The 27,247-nt window shown below is 33.8% G+C and overlaps 1 protein-coding gene across 1 annotated transcript in view; it reads left to right on the forward strand.

The window, feature by feature from the left end:
* Positions 1-27,247, forward strand: part of LOC148955824 (uncharacterized) — a 162,855-nt gene that overhangs the window by 21,856 nt on the left and 113,752 nt on the right. The window contains exons 2-3 of the mRNA XM_089104436.1: positions 16,738-17,202; positions 22,873-23,038. Coding sequence (XP_088960562.1) covers positions 17,108-17,202; positions 22,873-23,038 — 261 coding nt within the window. The 5' untranslated portion in view covers positions 16,738-17,107. The remainder of the gene's footprint in view (positions 1-16,737; positions 17,203-22,872; positions 23,039-27,247) is intronic.

Consider the following 27,247-nt stretch of genomic DNA (forward strand, 5'->3'; position numbering starts at 1 on the left):
TAAGTTTTAATGTCCCTCCTTACTTTCAGTTGAAAAAACTTGTTTTTTTATTTAATTTCTGATTGTTTTTAAATAATGCTGGGAAATCTGGGACCCCCTTCATAGAAATGTCCCTTCCCCCAAGAAAACATACTCTATGGAAAGATCCCTCCGTAATCCCCTCCTGCCACCCCCCCCCCCAGAAAAAATCCCTCCTGAAAACATCTGTATACTTCTCAATAACCAATACTAGCCTATATGTAAACGATGGGCGAAGTTCATAATTTGAAGCCCTTCCCCTGGGAACTGTGGAGGACTAAGTCATCCTTAAAGACATATTTATTAAATTATCGACTATTCTGAACAAAATTGCTATCTCAAAATTTCTATTGGGTGACTTAGGGAAAAAAATGAGTGGGGAGGGGGCCAAATTGCCCTCCAATTTTTTTGGTCACTTAAAAAGGGCACTAAAACTTTTAATTTACGTTTGAATGAGCCCTCTCATGATATTCTAGGACTACTGGATCGATACCGAAGTATAAACACATACTGACCAAGTACTGACAAAACTCTCCAAAAGTGACCCCGCGTACCTCAGCGCCTCTAGAGGGTAAACGTTGTACTACTTAATCGCTCCGAGCCAATAAATTAGATCTAACACAGCTTTTACGGAACAAGTATAATCACCGACGGAACTTGAAAAATTTAGGCGCCAGGTTCGCATAGGTATGGAATCGTCTCCGGAGACGTGGACAAAGGGTCACTTTTTTTGTGTGGAGAGGATAGGTTTTGTCAGTACTTGTTGTATGTGTTTATACTTTGATCAATACGATGACTCCTGGAGAAAAAAATAATAAATAAATAAACACGCATCTGTTATCTTTCTTCTGGCAAAAAATTCAAAATTCCGCTTGTTTGCAGATAAGAGCTTGAAACATCTATAGTAGGGTTTTCTAATACGCTGAATCTGATGGTTTGATTTTCATTAAGATTTTATCATTTTTAGGAGGTGTTTCCCCATTTTTTCGAAAATAAGGCAAATTTTCAGGCTCGTAACTTTTGATGGGTTTGACTAAATTTGATGAAAACTATATATTTGAAATCAGCATAAAAATCCGATTCTTTTGTTGCATCTGCTGGTATTGAAATTCCGTTTTTTAGAGTTTGGTTACTATTGAGCCGGGTCGCTCCTTACATATCACGAACTGCTTGATAAAGAAAGTTTATATTTCTTGAACCACGCTGCCTATCCATTTATACAAAAAATAGCAATATATCAGTAACGGGTGTAAAATAATTTAAAAAAAGGCAAATTTTAGCTCCACATCCAGAAATCTTTATTAGTGGAAAAGAAAGGAAAACTAAAATAAACACTTAAAACATTCAAGAAAATAACATAAAAATATGAGAGGTGTATATACACTATAAAGGAAAAGAACAAAGAAGTTCACATCTGGAAGGCCATTAAAGTTGCTTGGCAGTTCAGAAAATCTCCTTGTAATAATAAAAATTGATTGTTATCATAATAAATTACTTACATATTTGGTCACAAAAATGAGAGTGATGTGTCCTATAATGATAAAAATAGTTGTGAATAGGCTTTAATAATTTGTCAGATGGGATTTTTTCTTTCCTTTTTTCCTTATGCATAGATTTTATCCACTTTTGTTTTATTTTCTTGCATATTTTAGCTGTAAAGTCTTGTTTTTCTTTCTTTTTCTCCGTTCATAAGGACCTTAGTAAGGTCCTTACCTTAAGGACCTTACCTTAGTAAGTGAAGGCAAATTTCTAAGCTCTTACTCATTTATAACGTTCAGTTATGTTATTAAAAATTTTACCCATTAAATATATATTTTTATTATTTTATAAAAAAAATATTTTATAGGATTATATAATTCTCATTTTATTTCCCAGCAGGACCACAGGATAGGGCTCAAGGGAGCCCCCTGCTAAGGCTCCCAATTCTACGCGCTTGAAAATCTTTGCATGACTCTGATTTCAACAAAGTATGACAGGGGGTGAATTTCAGCCACCAGATCGGTCCGATGGACCTATTCTAGATACAATCTTTGTGGTTTTATTCTCCCTCTCGTACTTTCTTTTTTGCCAGTGTTCGACTTTAAAGGAGGTTTGAGCCATACCTTTAACTGTAAAGGAGGTCTGATCCATACCTTTAACTCTAAAGGAGGTCTGAGCCATACCTTTAACTGTAAAGGAGGTACACCATTCTAAATAAACACTTAAAGAAATTCTGAATTACCAAGGACCATAATATTTTATGGAGGTCTTAACTCTAAAGGAGGTCTGAGCCATACCTTTCACTTTAAAAGTACGGGTCTGAGCCATACCCTTAACTGCAAAGGAGGTCTGAGCCATACCTTTAACTCTAAAGGAGGTACACCGTTCTAAATGAACACTTAAGGAAATTTTGAAGTACCAAGAACCATAATTGTTTTTACCCTTGTGCCCATCTTAGGTCAATGCGTACCTGAAACCCAAGATTTTTTGAGATTTTTCTTTTGGCCGTTTCAAAGTTATGGTGTTTTTAGGGCTGTACCACATTTCTGTCAGTGTTGCCACGTTGATCCGTTTAAATAAACAAGCAAAATGGTACTTGTATGATATACCCCCTACCTAATATTCTTCTAATTTGATTTTCTGAGGCTCAATCCTAGATAAATATACCCAAGTATGATGAAAACATAATACTTTAGAAACAAATTTGGGCTATATATTTGCACATTATGGGGGGGGGGGGTAAAGTATAGCGGGCCTGCATGCCTAATGTGTTTGGTACAATCATTCGGCATATTATTTACTAAGAATTGTTTTCTAACTTCAAACTGTACAATGCTTTACCCTCCCCCCTTGTGTGCAAATATATAGCCCAAATTATATATTTCCCAATTATTCTTTCATTTGTCTATATATTTTCCTATAATACTATATATTAAAAATAAAACTATATATTTTCCATCTATTATGTCACTTCTCTTTATCTTGTCTCACGCTAAGCTTAAAGAAACTAAAAAAAAAAAAACGTTCTGCAATGCGTCAATGAATGAACAACTTGAGGTGTAGGGGGTGTATCGTACAAGTACCAGAAAAACTAATTAGCTTAGTTTGAAAATACTTTTGATCTGTAATAATTCAGACATTATGAAAATGTTGATTCCTAGCGACAACTACACCTTCAAAGGGAAGCTACACCTTCTTGAGATGTTTTGCGCCATGTATTTCTAGTTTATTTTCTACTAGTATTTTATCTACTTTCTAATCTGTTTTTTTCATTTTTTTTTTAAATATCAAAGCCTTTTTCATTAAAATTGGAATCTCAGTTTTCCAACAATTTTCAAAGAAATAATTCAAACAGTTCAAACAATTCAAACAGTCATGCTACCCTTTGAAATTTATAAAAAAAAACATGCAGAGAAGAACAAATAGCGGAACTTTTACACATAGAATGTCTGAAACAACCTCATTTGTAATGTATCACTTGCCTAGCCTATTTTGAAACCCGGCCCCTTGTTTCTCCTCTGCCTATGCAAACCAAGACCTATAAATTCTCGAAGAGCTATAAATCAGTTGCAAAAAAAATCTTCCAATATAAGACTGATTGTGTAATTGCTATTGCTAAACATTTCATCTAATCCTCTATATTTCTATTACCACTTCAGAGAAACTTCAATATGTTGTTAAGAAAAACAAACTATAATTCAGTGTTCAGATACTCTAGTGTCAAGAGTCAAGATCCCCGAGGGAAAGAAGAAGAGATTCTTAAATTAAAATAATTTCACCTTTGAAATTTGTTTGAAAAATAATTCTTTCAATAATTAATGAGACTATCTATTTTTGATGCTTCAAAATACATACTTAATTTATTCATTTTCAGTTTTCTTTTCACGTGTTTTAATGATTCAGTAAGTAGGAAAAATAAATTCGTCTTGGCAGTTATACTATACTTTCAGTTTCATGATTCAAGTGGAATTGATGGAATTCTATGAGGTTGTAATTCCTACGAAAATTTATTTGGAAAACTGCACCTTACTTTGTTGAGCCATTTCCGAGTTAGACAATTATGCTTTATTGAAAGTTATACTCTGATTTTGATTCCATGCTTTAAATTAAAGTAAAAATTAGTAGACTCCTGAGAGGTTGTAATTCCTAAGCAAAGTTACTTCCGAAAAACTGTACCTTAAAGCATTTCTAAGTAAGACAATCAGACAATTTTGTTAATTATTTTCTGATCTCGAGTTTATGGTTATGATTCAAGTCATAATTCTATGTATTTCTTAATGCGTTGTAATTCCAGCAACGTCTTTCAAATACAAATGTATAGTATACTTATCTAATTTGGTTTTCTTTTCACGTGCTTTAATGATCCAATAAGTAGGAATAGGAAGATAAAATCATGTTGCCAGTTCTGCTCTGATTTCCATTTCTTTACGATTCATGTCAAAAATTGTTGGATTTCTAGGGGGTTGAAATTCTCGCGAAAAGTTGTTTTTTGAAAACTGTGCCACATTCTATTCAACCGTTTCTAAGTGAGACAGAAATTAATACTCTGATTTTGATTTTAGGCTTTTGATTCAAGTAAAAAATTTGTGGTAAGAGGTTGTAGTTCCTTCAGTTTTCATTTCACGTCTTTTAGTGATCCAACAATTAGAAAGATAAAATCATGTTGCCAATGATGATAGAATTTTGGTTTCATGTTTCTGACTCATGTCAAAGACCAATAGATTTCTAGGAGGTTGGAATTCTTGCAAAAAGGCATTTATTGAAAACTTTACCTTTTTTTGTTCAACAATTTCTAAGGGAGACAATTATTCTTCATTAAAAATTTTACTCTAATTTTAATTTCAGGTTTCTGATTCAAATAAAAATTAGGATGGATTTCCTTGGATTTCCAATGAGGTTATAATTCCTACAAAAGCTGTTTTCAGAAGTTATACCATATTCTGTTAGTAATATTCAACTATAAATGAGACAATTATGCCGTATTAAAATCTATGCCTTAATTTTAATTTTATGCTCGGGATTCAAGCTAAAAATGGTATATTTCTAAGAGGTTCTAATTACTAGGAAAAGACATTTCCAGATAGCTGTAACTTACGCTATAGTATACCACTTTTAAATGAGCAAATGATGCTGTACTGACAATTAAACTTTAAAGTTGGGATTCAGACCAACATTTAGTGGGTTTTTGGGAGGTTGTAATTCCTTAGAAAAGACGTTCCCAAGAAACTAAATGTTATTCTTTTAGTGACATTTAACCATTTCTAATTGCGGTAATGATTTTATTAACAATATCTTTTAATACTTAAACTTTGAATTTCTTTAAGTGAATTAATGTAGAATCTAAAGTATTTTGGATATAAATTCCAAGTTTGCTTGAGCTGCACTAAGGTTCAAATGAATGCAAACAGGAGGGGAAACGACAAGAGAGGAGATTTTGGCACTTTTATATCCGATCAGTGAAAAATGAAACTGCTAGGACCACTGACTTTAATAAACGCCACTGATTTTTTGGTTTTTAAACTGTTTTTGTTGCGGTTATTAAAATAGTTAGCATTGAGTTATGGGGGGATGCTGAACATGAAATACCTAAGAAAAAAAATATATATACCAAGAGAAAAAAAATATACCTATTGCGTCCATTACTTTTTGATGAAATAGTTCAGCTGTTGGAAATTGCTGAATTTGAATTTTAATGGCCTATATTACATATCATTAAATGAAAAATATTATTAAATAATGATTCTATGAACTTAAGGTAAAATATAAAAAGTGTGACGGAAAAATGTGTCATAAGAATCATTTCGGAAGAATTGAAATATATTAAATAACTAGAAATATTTGAAAATACAACAGGTATGAAAAGCCCATCCGGGCAGTGCCAAGCATTGAGTTCAGCTCTGTTGGGGCAAGGGTACTTCAACAATATAAAACTAAAACTGTGGTCAATAAAAACCACGATTCTTCTGACCCTTCTTCTAAACGGTGCCTTTCTTCAGAGTAGCCTACTGATGAGAGCAAGGCCGTATTCAGTTGAAATCTCTTAAACCTCTAACCCCCTCACCCGAGTTGTTTTTCCAATTCGTAAAAACTTTACAAAAATTGATACTTGTATGATATATCCTAATGAAATCCTAATGAAATTAAATAAGAAAACAAGTTATTTTAACTGAAAGTAAGGAGCGACATTAAAACTTAAAACGAACAGAAATTATTCCATAAAAGAAAGGGGATGTCTGCTCTACAATGCCTCGCTCTTTACGCTAAAGTTTTTTATTGTTTGAAAAATAAAGTTGTGAGACAGAGTCAAACTTTAGCGTAAAGAGCGAGGCGTTAAGGAGGGGACAGCCCCTTTCATGTACAAAATAATATCTGCTCGTTTTAAGCTTTCAGTTTACTTTCAGTTAAAAAAAACTTGTTCTTTTTTTTATTTAATTTCTGACCGTTTTTGAATTAATGCAGCTTTGATTTTGGCTTACCGTACATGAATAATTAAAATGAAATTTGCATATTAATTTTTCTTTTCTTTTGGCTAAATGGCTATCTCGAAATTTTGATCTAACGTAACTGACGAATTAACTTACGTAACAAACTTCTATATTCGTCTATTTTTCTTACGTATATTAGGGGTTAGCTCCCTAGTCAATACCTCACTCTTTACGCTAAAGTTCCAATTTTGTTCCAACTCTTTAAGAATCACCCCTTAATCACAAAGCCGTTAATTAGAATAAATAGCTCTTATGAACGTACTAAAAAAAAACTTTAGCGTAAATAGTGAGGTAATGACTAGGAGGCGAACCCGATCATATACGTAATAATTTCTGTTCCTTTTCAGTTTTCAGGTTCCTCCTTACTTCCAGTTAAAAATTGTTATAATCTTCTTTAATTTCTGATCGTTTTTATATATAATGCTGGGAAATCCGGCACCCTTCATAGCAATGTCCCTTCTCCCATGAAGACTTCCTCCACGCAGAGATCCTCCCACGTAACCCCCAACCCCAACTACCAGAAAAATCCCCCTGAAAACTTCTGTATACTTCCCAATAACCAATACTATCTGGAAACATTGGGCAAAGCTCATAACTTGCAGACCTTTCCCCGAGGACTGTGGGTGATTAAGTCATCTTCAAAGACATAGTTATTGCATTTTTCGACCATGCTTAACAAAATGGCTACGGTATCTCAAAATTTTGATCGGGTGACATTGGGAAAAAATGAGTGTGGAAACGGGGTCTAGTTGCCCGCCATTTTTTTTTTTTTTGGTCACTTAAAAAGAGCTCTAAAACTTTTAATTTCTGTTTGAATGAGCCCTTCCACGGTATTCTAGGACTACTGGATCGATACGATCACCCCTGGGAAAAAAACAAATAAATACGCATCCGTGATCTTTCTTCTGGCAAAAAATACAAAATTCCACATTTTTGCAAATAGGAGCTTTAAACTTTTATAGTAGGATTCTCTGATACGGTGAATCCAATGATGTGATTTTCATTAAAGTTCTATGACTTTTAGGGGGTTTTACCCCTTTTTTATAATATAAGGCAAATTTTCTCAGGCACGTAACTATGGATGGGTAAGACTAAACTTGATACAACTTTTAAACTTGATTCTAAACTTGATTAAAATTTAAAACTAAATTTGAAATCAACATAAAAATCTGATTCTTTTTATGTATATATTGGTATCAAAATTCCGTTTTTAGAGTTTCAGTTACTATTGAGCCGGGTCGCTCCATACTTACAGTTCGTTACCCCGAACTGTTTGATATACCTAATTATGATTAAAAATTAAGTACTTTAGATACTAATTTGAGCTATATATTTGCACATTAGAAGGGGTGGGTGTAAAGTATAGCGGGTCTGCATGCCCATTGTGTTAGGTACAATTATTCAGAATTTTATTAAGTAAAACTTGTTTTCTAACTTCACACTGTCCTTTATACTTTACAAATACTGTCCACAAATACTTTACCCCACTCCCACTAATGTGCAAATATATAGCCCAAACTATATGTTTTCCATCTATTGTGTCACTTCTCTTGGTCTTGTTTCACGCTAAGCTGAAGGAAACTAATGAAAAAAACAGTTCTACAATGCGTCAATGGCTGAACAACTTGAGCGGTCGGCATTATATAAAACAAGTACCAAAAAATGAATATAAACAAATTTTTATGTTTTTTTTAAAGTTTTTTGTAAACCCCCCCCCCCCAAAAAAATCGTGGATACGCTCTTGCATGAGAGAATAAGTAGTTGTTCATAATCATATGAAGAAGTTATTCCAGCACCTTTCACAATGAGCCTTTTGTCCATCTCCAACTTTTTTGTTGGGATTTGAAACCAGAAGCAAATCATAATGAACATAAAACATAGCATTGTTGAGTACTTTTTCTTGCATAATAGCAGCGCCAGGCTTTCCCATAAAACAACTACTCTATTGAGACATATATCTTTGCTGACAGAAAGAAATTTACACTTGATAGGTCAAAGAATCCTTGTTCAGCGTCGAGTGGTATTTGAAACTGGCAATTAGACCATCTCCCTTTTATATTGAAGAGCTCTTTTATCAACCAAGATCTAACAAGAGTGATATCAAAATGACCTAACATTTGAACGCCCAAGTAGATTCTGAGAAAAGAAACTATAAAAAAACAAACAAAAAACGATAAATAATTTGAGCCACAATAAGACCAAGGCTAATGCCTCGAATTTTCCTAGCTGGGTGTCAAATTTTTCGGCACAACGTAAGTTGTTTGAATTATATGTATATATATATATATATATATATATATATATATATATATATATATATATATATATATATATATATATATATATATATATATATATATATATATATATGAAAGACCAAAATCTGCATTCACCAGCGAAAGTCGGAAATAAGGGTATTTAACAAATATTTTGAACATACAGCAAGCGATCATGTGTATTTTTACATTCACCATGCGCTAATGGTAAATGCTGAGCAGTTCTGAGATCTAACCTAATTTTTAACCCATTTCCTAGATTTATAATCTAATCTAACCTGTCACCATCAAAACTTGCAAAATACTGACAAAGCTGACTGGTCAGAAAACACACAGTTGCTTGGTGTGTGTCCGAAATATTTGTTAAATATCGTTATTTCGGGCTTTCACCGGTGAATTATTCTTTAAAAACATTTTTTTTTAAGCCGCTGCGCTGATTCTAAAATCAACCACTGTGTGGTACGAAAAGGAGAGCCGCTACACAAACACACACACACACACACACACACACACACACACACACACACACACACACACACACACACACACACACACACACACACACACACACACACACACACACACACACACACACACACACACACACACACACACACACACACACACACACACACACACACACACACACACACACACACACACACACACACACACACACACACACACACACACACACACACACACACACACACACACACACACACACACACACACACACACACACACACACACACACACACACACACACACACACACACACACACACACACACACACACACACACACACACACACACACACACACACACACACACACACACACACACACACACACACACACACACACACACACACACACACACACACACACACACACACACACACACACACACACACACACACACACACACACACACACACACACACACACACACACACACACACACACACACACACACACACACACACACACACACACACACACACACACACACACACACACACACACACACACACACACACACACACACACACACACACACACACACACACACACACACACACACACACACACACACACACACACACACACACACACACACACATATATATATATATATATATATATACATTTTTTTTGTAAGATTGGTTGTATATGTTTTTTGTGTGTTGATTACGGTGGTGTACTTTCTTTATTTACGAGGGCAATAAATTTACACATACATATAGATATTAACATATTTTAACATATTGAACATATTGAAAAATGTGGAAATATAGTAGAACCTGAAGGAGCAGACCCCGTAGTCTCCACCCTCTTCTTTTTTTTTACCTACCTCAAGATGTTGACCTCCAGACCTCTAGTCTTCACCCCTTTCGTACGTACCATCGAGTGTTTTCATCACTTGTTTCTCGTTTTTATACTGCTCCATTTTATTGCAATCTTTGCAGTCATCTCTTCAAGCCCAAATAAATCTGACTGCATCAAAACTTCTCAAAGCTTTAGACTTGTCATCTGTGACATATGAAAGACTCAAAAATAGAGCCACCACACCCAATTATTATGGCAAACTCAGCAATTGTCTGCGTTCTTGGGAAGCGCCTCATGTCGATAGAAAAATATTTATCCATCTGAAAGTCGGACGAGAAAATGAGAGAGTTCCACTAACATCTTTTGACAGACTCGCTCTAGTGCGGGTGTAACAACTGCTTTGTCGTAACAAATGTATTGACAAGCTTAACAAGCCCCCTGGATATCTTTGTTACAGAAAACATCTTATTCTGTCCATTAATTCTAACTTATGGACATTATACACAAGGCACACGGGCGCGTAAATGAAGGGGGGGGTCAATTGCCGCCGTTGAAATTGTTTGCCCTCTCCCAGGTTTCGAAAATACTTTTTTCTGTATTTTTATGGAAAAATACCTTTTTTATTTTCATTGAAGAAATCATTTGAACAACAAAGTTGCCCCAATAGATTAAAGGAAATATACCCCCTCCCCCATTAATTTTTGTGAATTGAAGCTCCTGTAGGCTCGTACCAAGAAATTTGTTTTGGAGGGTAGAAAATCCTCAAAGAGAGGGATAATACAGAAGTGATAGATACCCTAAAAACTGGCATTTTACAATCTTAAGAATTTCGGGGTTTCAGAGTATAGGGACACATCCTAAGCCACTTAGCTGTATTCAGCAATTGTATTCAGCTGGTTTTACTAAAAAAAAAAATCGGGGGGTTTTACGCACAAAAACCCTCAAAAAACGTATACAAAATTTGTTTATATCCATTTTTGTTACGTTTTTGCAAGTTAGACAAAATTCTGGGGGGGGGGGGGGTTCAAACCGGGTAACTCCCCCCACCCCAGGATATGGCCCTGCCAATTTCCAATCAATTTTTTTTCATTGATTGACGGCGCTTCTTGACTACCAAGATCCTTGTGACGGCTGTGCAGCAGCCGAGATTGAAACCTGGGTTGCATATTGGAAGGTAAATATCAATCCACTCGTCCTTAACAGAACAAGTTATAAATACTTTTCGCTATTCAAAAATAAAGCCGAAATATAATCTGCTCTGATAATGTGGTGACTGCATAATAGGCTATCAAAACCAATGAAAAATTGCAAGAATTTTATTGTCTTTTGATAATGCAACGATTCAAATTGAGAATCTAGATCATCAAGGGAAAAGCCCCGGTGTGTAAACAGATCGTCCTTATCTTTTCTGTTTGTTTAATACCCTTGTAATTTCCGCCTCTTACAAAATTATATTAGTGGGCCCTTACTTCTGAGCAGTCAGAATTTAGAAAAGTTGTAAATATATCCTACTTATGTATTTTCTCATTTCCTTAAAAAATATGTTGAAAGTCTTACTCGATTTTAAGATGAGTAATATTTTCTATGAATTCCTCACTAGCAATAGTACAAACAAAAACATAAATGCTCATAAAATATTTAACGTTTGTCGGTAATTTCCCGCCTTTAATCTGACATCCGATAGTGAATATTTTCTGAAAAGTTTCTCCGTTTTTATTATTTCTGACATAATTTCAAACAGTTCTTACAAGTCCTTCTAGTTCCTATCAAGAATCTGAAATGAAACTTTACAAAAACAAATCGTAATTTTAGATTAAAAGTTTGGTGTTGAAAAGCTAATTTTAGGAACTAGGAATTTGTATCAAAGAGAATGTTTTTTCTGGACAAAACTTTAATCTAAACAAACATTTGTTTTCACACTTAATAACTATAAAATGCTAAAACCAATATATTGTTCATCTTATCTCATAATTGATATTTAAGAATTTTATTTCATTTAACTCAATTCGTGGTATTACTATTTGATATCCAACTTTATCCATTTGCTTCGTTTATTTTCGTATTTACTTCTTTTATTTCCTTTGTAGGTTCGAGAGTCATTCTGTTGTCTTATTCATCGAGCAAGTTGCAGTTCAGAACCCTTCCCCCAGCTGTAAATAAAATTCTTCTTTTTTTATGAAGTCGAAGCTGCAAATGACTTTTAATAGAGTTATGGATACTATTCCCGAAATGAATTAGGCTCTTAACAAAACATAGTCCTTGTGTTTTATTTTTTTTTTTTTAACTCAATTTTTTTTTACTGTTGACAAACATTTTTGGATATGAAGTCGAAATATTTAGCCTTTCTTATTTTTTGGCTTTTACCGCCATGATTTCAAGTTTTATTCGTTGCTTATATCCTTATATATTTTCATTTTATTAATAAATGGAAGAGGATTGTGGTCTAAAAAAGCATTTATATATATATATATATATATATATATATATATATATATATATATATATATATATATATATATATATATATATATATATATATATATATGTCTGTGATGAAGTGTCTGTGATGGATCTAAACTGAAGTACGAAAGAAAATGTGTTTCTGTTTGATGAATCCTACTTTTGCTTGACCACTAGGAATGAAATCAACTTGATTGTAGAAACTTTAAACAACCTTGTTTTAATGTTCCGCATCTGGAACTACTTTTAGAGAGAGTGAGTGCAACAATGTTGATCCCACTCGGAAAACAAAGCAATGAAAGAAGCATTGTCTCAGGGATTCTGATTCTTTTTTTTTCAACCTTGAATAAGTGTTTTGGGCTTTAGGTTGTAGTTAATGTTGCAGTCACAACCAAGTTCTGGTTCAACAATCTAAACTATTGATTTATGAACAAGAAAAACACCAGAAAGGATATAGAACTTTAAGAGCCTTTTCATGGACTGCTATGAATTAAGTGTCCTAACTTTTTAAGGAAGAAAGAAGAAATTATTTTTCTAGGTCCTTGATTGTTAGAGTTTAATTACTAACGAGGGTTTTAGTTTCCAGTAATAATTTATCTTGAAGTTCCAATCTAGCCGAGATGACACTACATACTAGTCTTTTTTTGGTATATGCTTTTTTATTCTGTTCACATTCAGATTGAGTTTGTTCTATTCCTGCTCTTGAGTTTCCTATACACGTGACAGTTATTAGCTTTTGATTCAGGCACGAATGGTTAAAATCATTGTGGGGGAAGGGGTTATAATTTTTGTTAAAACTGGCCAAGAACAGCCCCTACAGAATGGCCTCTGAAATATAGGACTATTTAAATTATTTCTGATAGTTCTAAAACGATTGGGTATCTCACTCTCTACGCTCGATAATATTTTGGCTAGCTTGTATTGGTAAGCCTTTAAAAAAAAAATACATTTGTAGACAACTTTGTTTCACTTTTTCATTATTGTCAATCTTAGATAAGGGAAACCCCCTCCCTTCGCTTACAGAAATACAAAAACAAAAGTTTTTACATACGCAAAAACTTCATCATATTATGAAGTTTTATATCATTTATGTAATAAAATTGGACAACCAATCTTTCCACTAAGAGGAGAGAATTTTGATAACATTGACATCAATTTAATTATTTCTCTGGACAGAGGAGAATGAGGTTTGATTGATTATTGGTATTGAGCTACCGATTTAATTTTTACCTAGAATCGATTTACAATAACCAAAAACCTCACCGTCCCAAATTTATTACTACCGTGAGATGGTACCTTTGTCCCACGGTACCAACGGTACCAAGGGTACCATTGGTACCTTTATACTATTAGAAGCACATGAAAAAGAATGTCCATTTTGGACATACTACACAGTGTTTTAGCGGTTATATGGATCGAATGTTTGCACATCAGCTTTTAAAGGAAAACCAAGTAGATTTTTTCCGAGGGGTTGGCACACTAGACTTGAAATCTTTTGCCCGTGAGGACGGGGGCTCTAGTTCTAGCGTTTCTGGGTATTTGGTTTGGAACCAGGGTCAGTAGCGCGACCCTGTAAGCTCAGCCGGAGTCGACCCAGCTCTAAATTTACACATGAAGAAATCAGGGAAAGGTAGACAGGAAAGGCATGTTAAAGCACAGGATGCCTGGCCCACAGCCCCCATTCACTTCCTAGTTGAAGGGCCAGGAAAAAGCAATCAGCACCCCTGTTATGAACTGAAAAGTTCAGCGCCATATACTTTACCTTTTTGTTTATCTATTTTGTTTTAGCATTATTTTCTTTTAAATGATAAAGCACTCAGTTCAAATGCTTTGGAAGGCGGTCAGTAAATAGAATACTTGTCGTTTCCCAAATAACGGGCTATTGAGTCCTTTGGGAAATTGATTTTGTTAATGTTAATTGTGGAAATAAATGGAACTTGAACTTGAACTTGGAAGCACTATCTGACTGTGTTTGCTGCATTTTGAAATGTTTTTGAACAAGCATTGGTTAAGCTTTATAAAAGGAGCTGGGATGTGTTTGTGGCAGTAGCCCCCTAATTTATATAATAATTTATTTTCTTTTTTGGTTTTTACATCTTTCTTTTCTTTCTTTAATCTAAATTAGATAAAGCTTTTTTTACTTCATAGCCATATATTACTCTTATTATTTTCCAGTTAGTAATTCATCTAAAATAGTCTACGGTGCAATGGGGACATGAGGTGACATTTTGAGGGCAGATTTTCAACTTCTGTAGAGCATAAGCAATTATAGAAAACCTGTAGAAATTCCAGTCAGAGGGACTGCGTAATTGCCTGGTAGGACTGTCCCATCCAAAGCTTATATGGTCGAAATTAAAATGGTTGATTTTACATTCGTCCAATAGAGTTTTTCAATTACCTAGCCTTTGGTCACAACCTAAAATTGTCGATGTTAATGTTTCCCATCTAAATTTTTGCCAATTTTTTCATGACCTAGACTTAGGTCACATTTGTCCAATACATTTTTTTATGATCTATCCTTTGGTCACAACCTAAAATTGCCAATGTTAATACTTCCTATCCAATTTTTTTTTTTATCAATTTTTCCATGGTTTTGCCATTGGTCACATTCATCCAACACAGTGTTTCATGACCTACCTTTTGGTTAAAACCTAAAATTACCAGTTTTAATGCCTTCCTTCTATTTTTTTCCAGAACAGGTGATGTGCATACAGCAGTCACCTTGTGCTTCTTTCTTGTTTGACGAAATTCATTTTGATTTCGTATTCCCTCTCTTCTACAGATATTTCTTTGTTATCATTGTAAAATTAGACAGAGAGCTAAACTCTATAAACAAAATTTAGCCAAATGGGCAATTAACGCTTCCTTTGTTGTACAACTCCTCTGTTCAAAACTTAACAAGTAAATGCCCACCCAATCTGGATGTTGAGCTGATGATGTCTGTTTATAGAAACTGAAGTGTCTGTGATGAATCTAAACTGAAGTACGAAAGAAAATGTTTCTGTTTGATGAATCCTACTTTTGCCTGACCACTAGGAATGAAATCAACTTGATTGTAGAAACTATAAACAACCTTGTTTTAATGTTCCGCATCTGGAACTACTTTTAGAGAGAGAGTGAGTGCAACAATGTTGATCCCACTCGGAAAACAAAGCAATGAAAGAAGCATTGTCTCAGGGATTCTGATTCTTTTTTTTTCAACCTTGAATAAGTGTTTTGGGCCTTAGGTTGTAATTAATGTTGCAGTCACAACCAAGTTCTGGTTCAACAATCTAAACTATTGATGTATGAACAAGAAAAACACCAGAAAGGATATAGAACTTTAAGAGCCTTTTCATGGACTGCTATGAATTAAGTGTCCTAACTTTTTAAGGAAGAAAGAAGAAATTATTTTTCTAGGTCCTTGATTGTTAGAGTTTAATTACAAACGAGGGTTTTAGTTTCCAGTAATAATTTATCTTGAAGTTCCAATCTAGCCAAGTTTGGTGAATCCGAGTTACCGATGTATTCACGAAATAAAGCCACACAGGTCAGGGACATTAAGAGCTTTCTAATGAAAGTCTTCTAATGAACTATTATGGCACATCTCTTCTGATATTTTAAGGTACAACTCTGTTCTATGCTTTCCCTTCTTTGTCAGCAAAGAACTATTCATATCCTAATAAGCTCAATAGGAACCAAGGAAGGTTACACTTCCTCTCTAGCAAAGTGGACGTTATAAATTGAATCTTTACTCATTTGCACGAAATATGGTTTTATTTCATTTTGTTTAACAACCGAAATGATAATTATCAGTTTAACATTCCTAATTAGTCATATTCAAGTTTGATCTAATTTCAGTCTTGGTGCCGAACACCAATATTATTGTTTGCTAAAAGCACCTGCACGATTTGAAAATATTTCGTCGGTATTTACCCTCAAATGTCAACGATCATTTTTGCGCCGAACCACGAAGAAGGAATTTCTAAGCTTTACTTATTAATACGTAAACTTTCTTGTAAAAACTAAATTAATCTTCGACACTAGGGTAGTAGACTAAGGTCAAATTGCATCACTAGCTGTTCCATCTTAAATAATGAGTATTTTTAGATGAACCTTAACGCATTTGACACAGCGGCAACACTAAGATCAAAATTATTGTGCCACTAATTATGTAACCGGTTCATAGATTCTTTTTTCTTTTATAGGATGTCGTCAAAAAGAAAATCTTTGCCATCGAAACACCAAAGCTCCGAATTCGAAACAACAATGAATCTACAATCAAATTCCCAAAATGACCGTCCATTAGAGAGTTTGCAGAACATTTACAGTCGCTTTTACTAAGGGTATAACAAACTGACAGTGCCACCTTTCCAGAACTTCTGTGATTGGAAGACTTCAAATGAACCAAGGCTCTTTACTGAACCACGTGAATTAAAAGAAGGCAGTGTCAGCCCTTTTACAACACCTTCAAGTGCCAGTTCCCCAAATGGCTACGGTGGCAGTCCTTGCTTAGCCAACTCAGATTGGATAGACTCGGAAAAGCGGCGAAATTCTAATGGAATTTTTGGGGATGTTATGGCTTTAAGTATATCAGAAACACAAAGAAAAAGTTGTGACACCATAAATGAACCAGATGTGCAGAATTTGGAGGAAAAAGTAGATTTTCAAAGGTAAGAAATTTTTACTGGGAAATTCCACGGTGTCTTGGTGCTAATACTGCAAACCATAAATATTAAAAAAAAAAAAAAGTATGAACACTAATTTTTCAAAAAAAGTACGTGCTGAAAAGTAATACTTTAAAAACACCTTCAGCACTATCAACCATTAAAAATAATATTGAAAAAAAAATAGTATAGAATGTATAGTATTTACTGTACTTGATGTTGCTATCATAATTGAAAAATAACGGCATATTGTATGCTACTGTAGTTTATTGCATCTAATACTATTTAATATAAACCTTGTTTTATTGCCAAATATCAGCGAAAAATTGCGGTGAAAGATATCACTTAAACAAAATATTGAAAAAAACATATTACTGAAAAAACTTAGATATTGTGTACTGATACTGTTTTATTGTCCCGTACACTGTGTTACATTACACTAATTCACTGAAAAGCATCAATAAAACAATATACGAAAAAAAAACAGAATATCGAAAAATATAAGCACGATGGAGACTGTTATTGTTTCACTGTATCAGCGTACTGTTGCGGATTATACTGTTTTACTGCAAAATATCAGCAAAATATTACACTAAAAATACGACTAAGCGAAATGTTGGAAAAATTACATAATGCTCAAAAACATCTGTATACTGCGTACTGAAACTGTTTTACTGTCTCATAGATTGTTTTATATTATACCAATTCACTGCAAATTGCCTATCAATGCTTGAATAATATTAGTCCAGAGGTTTTTTGGGATTATTTTAGTGACAATAGGTCTTTGCACCATTATGAAACTCGTCATGCTAGTGTTCCGAATAGACTCTACTGTTCCGAGAACACTCTACTGTTCCGAATAGAAGTGGCACCAGGGCCAGCTTCCATACTAAGACCTAATGTGTGGAACTGCTCCTGAGAGCTTTCGGGTGGCTGAGCATCTGGGTTTATTCAAAAATAAATTAAAAAAATATTTGTTAGGTCAAGGTTCATAGTTTTTTGTTGTTTTTTAAATTATTATTCGTTGCTCCTTTGTTTATAGTTAATTATTAGTTTGTAGATGAGTTGTATGTACCCACCCAGTCGCAAGTGCTATTTTATTATTATTATTATTTGTTGCTCCTTTGTTTATAGTTAATTATTAGTTAGTAGATGAGTTGTATGTACCCGTTCAGTCGCAAGTGCTTTTTTGTATCTTTCTTGGGGCTGGTATTGGACCATTAGTTAAATGTATTTTGATGTTAAATAAAATGAACTGAACTGAACTGAACTGAACTACTCAGTTTAACTTTCAAGGTCCTATCTATAAAAATATCGAATTTTGTTATTTTTGCCAGAAGGAAGATAACAAATGTGTTTTTTCCCCCCAGGGGCAATCGTATTGAACAAATGGTCCTAGAAGATCTGGAGAGGGCTCAATTGAACAAAATTCAAAAATTCTGGTCTCTTTATTAAGTGACAAAAAATTGGATGACAACTAACCCCTTCCCATATCGCCTTTTCCCCAAAGAAATCCGATCAAAATTTTTTGATATTCATTTGATTCAGAATAGTTGAAAAGTCTAATAACTATGCCTGACCTCCAAGGACCCCCGCGGCCCCCGGAGAAAGGGCTGTAACTTGTGCAATTTGCCCATTGTTTACATAGAACATTTATTATTGGGAAATAAACAGAAATCGGGGGGGGGTATTTTTTAGGGGGGTGTCCACGGAGATAACTAAAACTTAAAACGAAAAGAAGTTTTTCGCTACATAAGGGGGACAGTCCTTTCCACAACCTTCACTTTTCATGTAAAAGCTTAACTTTTTGTCTCACTTCTTTAAAATACCAATTGTCACAATTAAAATCCCAATTGATGTCGTCTTTATGAGCAGTATTGTTTCCAATAATAGTTTTTGTTTGTATCAGTTTTTGATTAGTCTAAAGCAATGATAAAAATAAAGAAAACCATACAAAATCAGCCGTTTGAATTTTTGAACCTCAACATTAAGTGTTAATTTCGAAGTAAAGATTAGTATATTTGGGCTACATTTAATTTTTTTTTAATTATTGATTCTTTTTTTATAGATTATTTAATAGAAGAAATAAGTTCCATATTAGGCTATGGACACCAAAAAATTTTTTTCAGGGGATAAGGATGGGCAAATTTCCAACGAGCAGGTGTAAATTTTTTTTAATGTTTTAGTGTGTAGAAATTTCTTCAGCAAAATGAAAATGACTTGCCTTTAATTACATCCTAGGATACAGAAATTCAGATACACAGGGGTCTAGGCATCAAAGCTAAGTTTTTTTTCCTTTATGTTATGCTCTGTCATTTAGGGGATCTGCGCCTTTTTTTGTTTTGACAGGTTATAAATAAATAAATTGAATTGCATAATATATAACATCTCAAGGAGTGGCAATCGAACCATAAAGGGTCAAATATCCCTTCGCCCTAATAGGGGGGGGTCTTTTCAATTTATTCGATTACAGACAAGGTCGATTTTATAGGACCTTGTCGTGTTATTTGAACAGTCTTGAAATTGATCAATTTTATAGCCTAATTTTATATACAAAATTTCAAAGCCAATCTGCGTCAATGTTCTTTATTAGCTTTAATTTTGCTTTTTTAGTAAAAAATTAAAATCGATTGAGTTCTTTCAAAGATTTGATTTTGACTTTGGGTGTAGGATTTTGCTTTGTCTTCTGAAAAATTTTCTTCATGTAAGCAAATAATCTGTTCGATTCTGTTTTGCATCGGAATTTAAAAATATGTTGTTCATACAGGCAAAGTATTATTTTTAGTATAAATAAAAGATGTCCATTTGAAATATGTATCATGGAGTGTACAATATCGGAAAAATATACCGTCAGTAATCTGTTTTAAACTAGAGTTAAGAGGATCTTTTCTGTGATATAGGGCTGTGTAATATTCCACTTAATGAATTCAATCGATCATATTTCATATTTGCTGTCCTTGGTACTTAAGCTCATCCTTCCAATAGATATTTTATATAAAAACAAAAGACTCCTTCTTAAGTGTGTGGTCCTATCGGTTTCATCACCTTTTATAAAATATTGTATAAACTATTAATTACAACAACTATCTCCCGGATGATTTTGAGGCAATGAATTACAGTTTTGTATTATAAGCTAATTGTTGTTTTTCAGCAATTCTCCGAACTTAAAATAAAATCTGAAGCCCTAGAGGGCCACGACCGCAGTTAAGATAATCACAAAGTGTCCCGCTTCTGTCCTAAGTTGTCAAGTGTTTTTTTCGTCTCTATCAATGTTTTTAGTGGTTTATAGAATTTATTATAATAATGAGCAGGCTTCGATTCAAGCATAGATCCGTTGGCTCTATTTGAAAATTCTTTGCTTGTTTTTTTTTTTTTTTTCTTGTGTGTGTGTGTGTGTGTGTGTGTGTGTGTGTGTGTGTGTGTGTGTGTGTGTGTGTGTGTGTGTGTGTGTGTGTGTGTGTGTGTGTGTGTGTGTGTGTGTGTGTGTGTGTGTGTGTGTGTGTGTGTGTGTGTGTGTGTGTGTGTGTGTGTGTGTGTGTGTGTGTGTGTGTGTGTTTGTGTTCAATAAATTACGAATATATGTGAGTCAGTGAAGCTAAAAATATTTCGTTTCATATAAAAACAGACGCTCGTATTCTATAAGTCAACTATTGTGTCAGAAATGATGAGATACTAGAATTGTATTTAAATTTACATTTAAATACAGTTACAATAAATACATTTGTATTTAAATAATGATAAATTTTTTTAAACACTGGCTCTAAAAATCTATTTATCGATAACTCCTCAAGCCATTAAAAATTTGGTCTGGGATAATTTCTAGTTACTGCATATTTTTAATAATTTGAACAGTAGCTCATATTCTGAATACGAATAATAAAAATGTCTTAGTAAAAAAAAATCATGTAAAACATAAAACGAAAAAAAGATTAAAAGTTGAAGAAAAAAAAGTAAGTAACAGCTCTTATTAGTTTTACTACATGAAATTATTTATTTTTAGTAGGTCGTATCCAGGGGCGAGGGGGGCAGGGAATTTGAACGCCTCCCGAAATTTTTGTCCGACTCGTAAAAACGTAGCACAAATGCATATAGACAAATTTTTTGAGTAATTTCTAAAAAAAAGTTGCATAAGCCCTCCCCCCCCCACTTCGAAAAAAAAACCCTGAAGAAAAATCCATGATAAGGTCTTGTGTTTTTTTCTGGTGTTTTCTAGAATTATAAAAGACAAAAAAGAAGAAAATGATGAATGTTCATTTCAAATAACCAGTTCTAACCACCCCATTACGTCTAAAGTTAAAATCAGATGTATTTTGAATTTAAATTTATCGTCACTGAGACGAGAGGAGATGGGTTAAAAAAAAAAAAAAAAAAAAAAACCACCTTGACTTCTAAATTTAATCTGAAATATGATAATGCAAATATTTAGTTTTAAAATGTCAACAGCTATGTGTTGAATTTTTGTTTTTCATTGTTTTTAAGATTTTTTTTTCTGTAAGTACAATGAAATTGCATAGCACAATTGATTCTTCTTATGTCAACCATACCACACAGCAGTGATTAGCTGGGGAAAAAGTATCATTATTTATATTTAGACTACTAATTCATTCGACTGAAAGAAATAACTTGAATTAAGCACTTTTACCCTCTGATAGCCAACCTAGGCAAATTATATGTAGAGGGGGGGGGGCAAATATATACACTTTTTGTGATTTTACCTAAAATTTCCAATAGTTGTCTAATTGCTGTTGTTTTGATGAATTTGACCCTCCTTAAAATACAAGCCTCTAACGTGCATGGTTACTTTCTTGGTTGTTATGCTCTTCAGTACATGAGTATTGGTATGAATGGTTCCAGAGCGCCTGCCAGAGTCCTTAAATTCCTTAAATTCCCTTAAAGAGCCTTAAATTCCACGCTCCTTTTCCCCTTTGCAAATAAAGTAAATGAAAGTAGATAAAAACAGGTATAATATTTCAAATAAGACAGTAAAAACAACAAAAAAAACTTCCAATAATAAAAATGGTCCGAATATTTCAGTTTCCCGTTCGGTAGCTTTTATCAACGAAAAAAAAAGAAACTAAATCAAGTTAAAAAGAACATATGAAGACAAGGAAGAAACGAAAAACAGAAAGACTCACAGTTTAACAGTTTAGTTCACCAATGCAAGTAGCAACAGATTAAACAACACCAGGAAAAACTATGCTCAGAGGTGCATCTCTAACCTTTTTATTTGGGGGGAAAGGGGGTCAAGAGGTGTCCATATCTGGATAGTCTAGGGGCATGGGATATATAATATCTTTTCTCCACATTATTGGAAGGAATTGCCCCCCCTACCCAAAATGACACCCCTGACTCCGCTATGTTTGTGGTAAATTAAAGTAAAGAACAGCATAGACACAGTTCCTTGTGGGTTTGTTAATGGAACAGACTATTTTGCCAGATTTTTTCCTTGATAGAGATTTTCAAGCGTAAAACCAAAACATTCAGACTTTTATTATTATTAAAGGTGTTTTTTTTGGGGGGGGGGGGAGTTACCCACTGGCTTTATCTGAAATATTATACCCATTTCTCTATATTTTTGAATCTATTATTTGAAAATGGAAAGGCAGTGTGGTCTAAGAAATTATTTACTTTTTACCTTTGTATTTTTTTTTTCTTTAGTTAAATTTTTCGTTTCAGCGAGCTTTGTTCTGCAGGCCTACCAAACCTACCCGCCTCTTCTATGTCTTCTTTAAGTGACAAAGAAGAATCTCTACCTGAGAAGGAACAAAAACTTGATCAACTTATTCAACATCTCCAAACGCTACGAGCTCAACTTGCAAATCAACTTAACAACGATTCTAAGGTATATGTCTCTTATTTTATAATAGAATTTGGGGAGCATCCCAGTTTTCTGCACTCCAAGAGCTAAGTTTCCTCCATACTGCACCCTATGGTGTAACATCGCACCATGCTCCTCCTAATAACGCCATATTCTCCAACTCCGTCGGACGCCAACATTATTTTGAAAGCGAGCTATTCCTTGTTATTTTTGTAATGATATCTACGGCTCTTGTTGGGAAATTCTGCGAAATTTTTGGCACAATCCAAAAACTTTGTGTAAAATTGAGCACAAATTCTCACCACCATTTCGGCGAATAGATCAAGCTGGAGAAGGGATAATTAGGAGACATTTCTCCCTCTTTATTCTTATTTAAAGCTCAAAGAAGTGAGTTTGCAATACGCTTATTAAGACCACTTCTTTGCCGAAGAATCTGGATTCTGCCCTATTAAACAATTGTAGAATTAATGGGATATTTTGCTTTTGTCAGGGAACAAACCCCTTTAGCGGTACATCTATTAATTTATCGTCAAGAGTTCTTTATTAGCTGTAATTAGCTTTCAGGTTTCGATAGAATAAAAGGATTTTTTTACTTTTTCTCTCTTAAATATCAAATATTCTTTGAACTATTAAAATCTGGCTGAAGGTCTTTGAACATTGAATAGTAAAAACAATTAACAATGGAACTGACTTTTGCTTAACCACATAAACTGGGTAATGGGAACTATCAAACAGTTCGACAGTTCGTGGTAACGAACTGTAAGAAAGGAGTGGCACGGCCCAATGGTGAAGAAAACTCTAAAAATCGAATTTTAACAACAATAGATGCATCAAAAAATTGACATTTTTGATGCTGATTCCAAATACATAAAAATTGTTAAGTTTAACTTTTCTTATCAAAAGCTACGAGCCTGAGGAAATTTGACTGATTTTGGCGAAATAACTAAACACCCCAAAAATGCAAGGGATCCTAATAAAAAACATACCCTTAGATTCAATGGCCATAGAACCTTGCTGTAGAGGTTTTAAGCTCCCAATTTCCAAAATTTCGAATTTTGTATCTTTTGCCAAAAGAAGGATCACGGATGCGTGTTTATTTTATTTTTTTGATTTGCTTTTCCAAGGGTGATCAAATCAAACCAATGGTCCTAGTGAATATGGAGAAGGTTTACCCGAACGGAAATTAAAAGTTATAGTGCCCAAAATGACCAAAGAGATTAGAGGGCAACTAGCCCCACCTCACGCCCCTTTTTTCTAAAGCTGTCCAATCAAAACTTTGAAATAGCCGTTTGGTTGAACATAGTTGAAATGCCATATAATTATGCATTTGGGGATGAAATGATTCCCCACTCCAAAGCCACTTGGGAAAGGACGGTAAGCTATGAAATTTTCCCATCGTTCATGCATAGTATTTTTATTGGAGAATATACTGACATTTTTCGGGGGAAAGGGGATATTCTGCGGGGGGAATTTTCTACCATGAGAATTTTCTATTGGGAGGGAAGTTTCCGGGGTGAACTTTAAATGGTAAATTTTACAAAGGGGGAGGGGGTGAGAATTTATCCAGAATTCCTATACGAAGCTCTTTTTACTAGTCTTACTGTCTCTTTGGATGCAACTTCGATTTCAGCTACCGTGTCATACATATGACGCATGTTGTAAGCAGAATATATTATGCTATACGTAAAATGATTCCTTAGACCAAACTGCCTTTTTGTTTGTAATCTAAATGATATGCAAAAGTTTAATAACGGGGAACAAACTTCCAATTACTTAAAACTGTTAAAACTTCCAAAACTTTCTTAGTTAAAAGATTAACCCGGTATTGTACATTTTAATTTCATGTATTCTGCTGTTGCATCACCGTGATCCTCTATGCCCAGCAACTGAATTATCTTCAGCTTCTTGCAACAAAAAAAAGTTACTAATTCCAATACCCCGCTCCCTAAAAAAATCTTCAAATGCCTGGAAACAAAAACCTGACAAATCTTTGTAATGTCACTTTTGTCTGGTTTAAAACGGATGAGTTGAAAATCAATTTCATTTGCTACACTGTCAAACGTGGACAAGCGTATAATATAAAAAATGATACCTTTGTTTAACTGGTTTGACTGTCTGCCATGCTGTTATTGTTAAGTTATAGCTTGGCCTAACAAAGGCCTGAGATAGCCAACTGATGTATTTCCACTTTTTACTGGTGTTATACATGTTTTTCATAAGAATTGGGTGTTTTTTAAGCATCTACCGCGTTGTATTTTGATACAAAAAGAAGTGTGCCAATGATATGTTATTTGAGGCTGTGTGTATGGATTATGGATATCCCTGGGTTCACACAAGTACCCACACAATTTTGTCAAGGTCCATCCATCATCGTAGGCCTATGTCTATTTAAAATATAGATTGTGCTGAAAAAATAATTTTAGCAGTAAGTCAATCAGATAAAAAAAATTCTGATCAATAAGCCGCCGATCAATTACATTGTACGATGTAATGCGATAATAACAAATATTTAAAGGGCATTAATCTGCAATTAGGTCCACTCAAAAGGGAGCACTATAAAATTCCAAAAATAATATTAAAAGATCCGGAAATACTTATTAAAAACCCTTCACTCTACTTTGCCCCCCCCCCCCCAATGTGGAAATATGTAGCCCGAATTGTATATTTTCCATGAATTCTTCCATTTCTGTATACATATATATATATATATATATATATATATATATATATATATATATATATATATATATATATATATGTTTTACTTTGGGCTCAATTTAGCTTCCTACACGTGCAGCGGTGGTGGCCAGCTTTTATATTTCTGTGTATTTATTTCTTTACCGTTTGGAAAATGCCTTTGTTTAATTATTATTCAATGTTGTTTCCAGGTTTATGATAACATCAACGCTACAAAGATTCGCTTGATTTCAAACCATAGAAATTTTAAGGATAAGTATGATGCTTAACCCTTCAAAGTAAACTTAGATTTTAATTCCAAGTTCAAAAAATAATTTTACCTACCAATAATTCATATCAATATTTCCATTGTACGTAAATAGGTATATATAGTACCCTGTACATGATACTATAGTACACGTTAATGAGCTTCCAGTGACTTCACAGAAAAGGTTTCAGTGGGAGTTTCTTAGAAATTCTTGAGAAAAAACTTATGTTATTATGATGGAAACAAATTTTTGCTACTTACATTTTTCCTCAAAACAGAGATCAAAATTCATTTAGTCAGTCTTTAAGCAGTCTTTAGCAATATTTATTATGATAAGTAATAATCTTAATTAAAATCAAAGTAAAGATTGACGTTAGAAGTAGGACTATCGCCCCTTTCTTTTTATACACTCTTCACGCTTAAGCACAAATTTCATACAACAGTCTTTGTGAATAATGGTCAATTTAGGTGCGTTTGCTTTGCTTTAAAATATAAAAATTCACTAAATACCCCCTTCCCCTTCCCCTATTCCCTTCCCCTTCACCCCAACCCTCTTTACACTGAAGTTAAACTTATTATCACCATTGTTTGGCGATTAAGATTACCGTTTCTGTATTAAGAGGAAAGCTGTGTCCATGATGCTAATGAAAGATGTTAGGCGTCTAATTACTCGATCCAGTTATGGATAGTTTAAAAATTTGGGCCTAAAATGCATTCTACGAAATTTTGGACTCCATTTACTCCTCCCAGAAAACAAAGACCGGCCTCCTTCCTAATAGCTTGTCTTATTAGGGTAAAATCTTATTAAATTAAGACGATAAGAAGTTTTTTTTTGTTAAAACAAACTTCTTAAGTTTAAAAAAAAAAATTAAAAGAAAACTTTTTAATTTTTTTTTTTTTAAACTCTTAAAATATTTCATTAGCATAGCCTGTACTGTCAACTTCCTACTAGCAAAGGAACAGCAAACAATCTATTATGAACAGGTGAGAAGAATGGTGAATAAAATGCAAGCTATATAATTAAGACAAAGGTTGAATCTTTTTTGAAATTCCAAAAGTATTTTGGTGCATTTCCTTCAAGACCCAAGTGGCAGAAAGTGACAATGGTTGGTTGTAAATTGTTCTTTTATCTGATTTATGGAATGTAAAATAAGCTTTTTTATTGTTGGAATTCTTTGTGCAAAATTCAGTGTTTACACAAGTAAAATATTAGAAAGGTTTAAATAGCAAACTGGACAATGAGAAGATTAGAATGATGAGGTACAAGTGCTAGTTGTTTTATGGAGCTT

The sequence above is a fragment of the Artemia sp. Qi Xiang Cuo genome, chromosome 2, assembly GCF_049724085.1.
Source record: "Artemia sp. Qi Xiang Cuo chromosome 2, ASM4972408v1, whole genome shotgun sequence".
NCBI lineage: Eukaryota > Metazoa > Arthropoda > Branchiopoda > Anostraca > Artemiidae > Artemia > Artemia sp. Qi Xiang Cuo.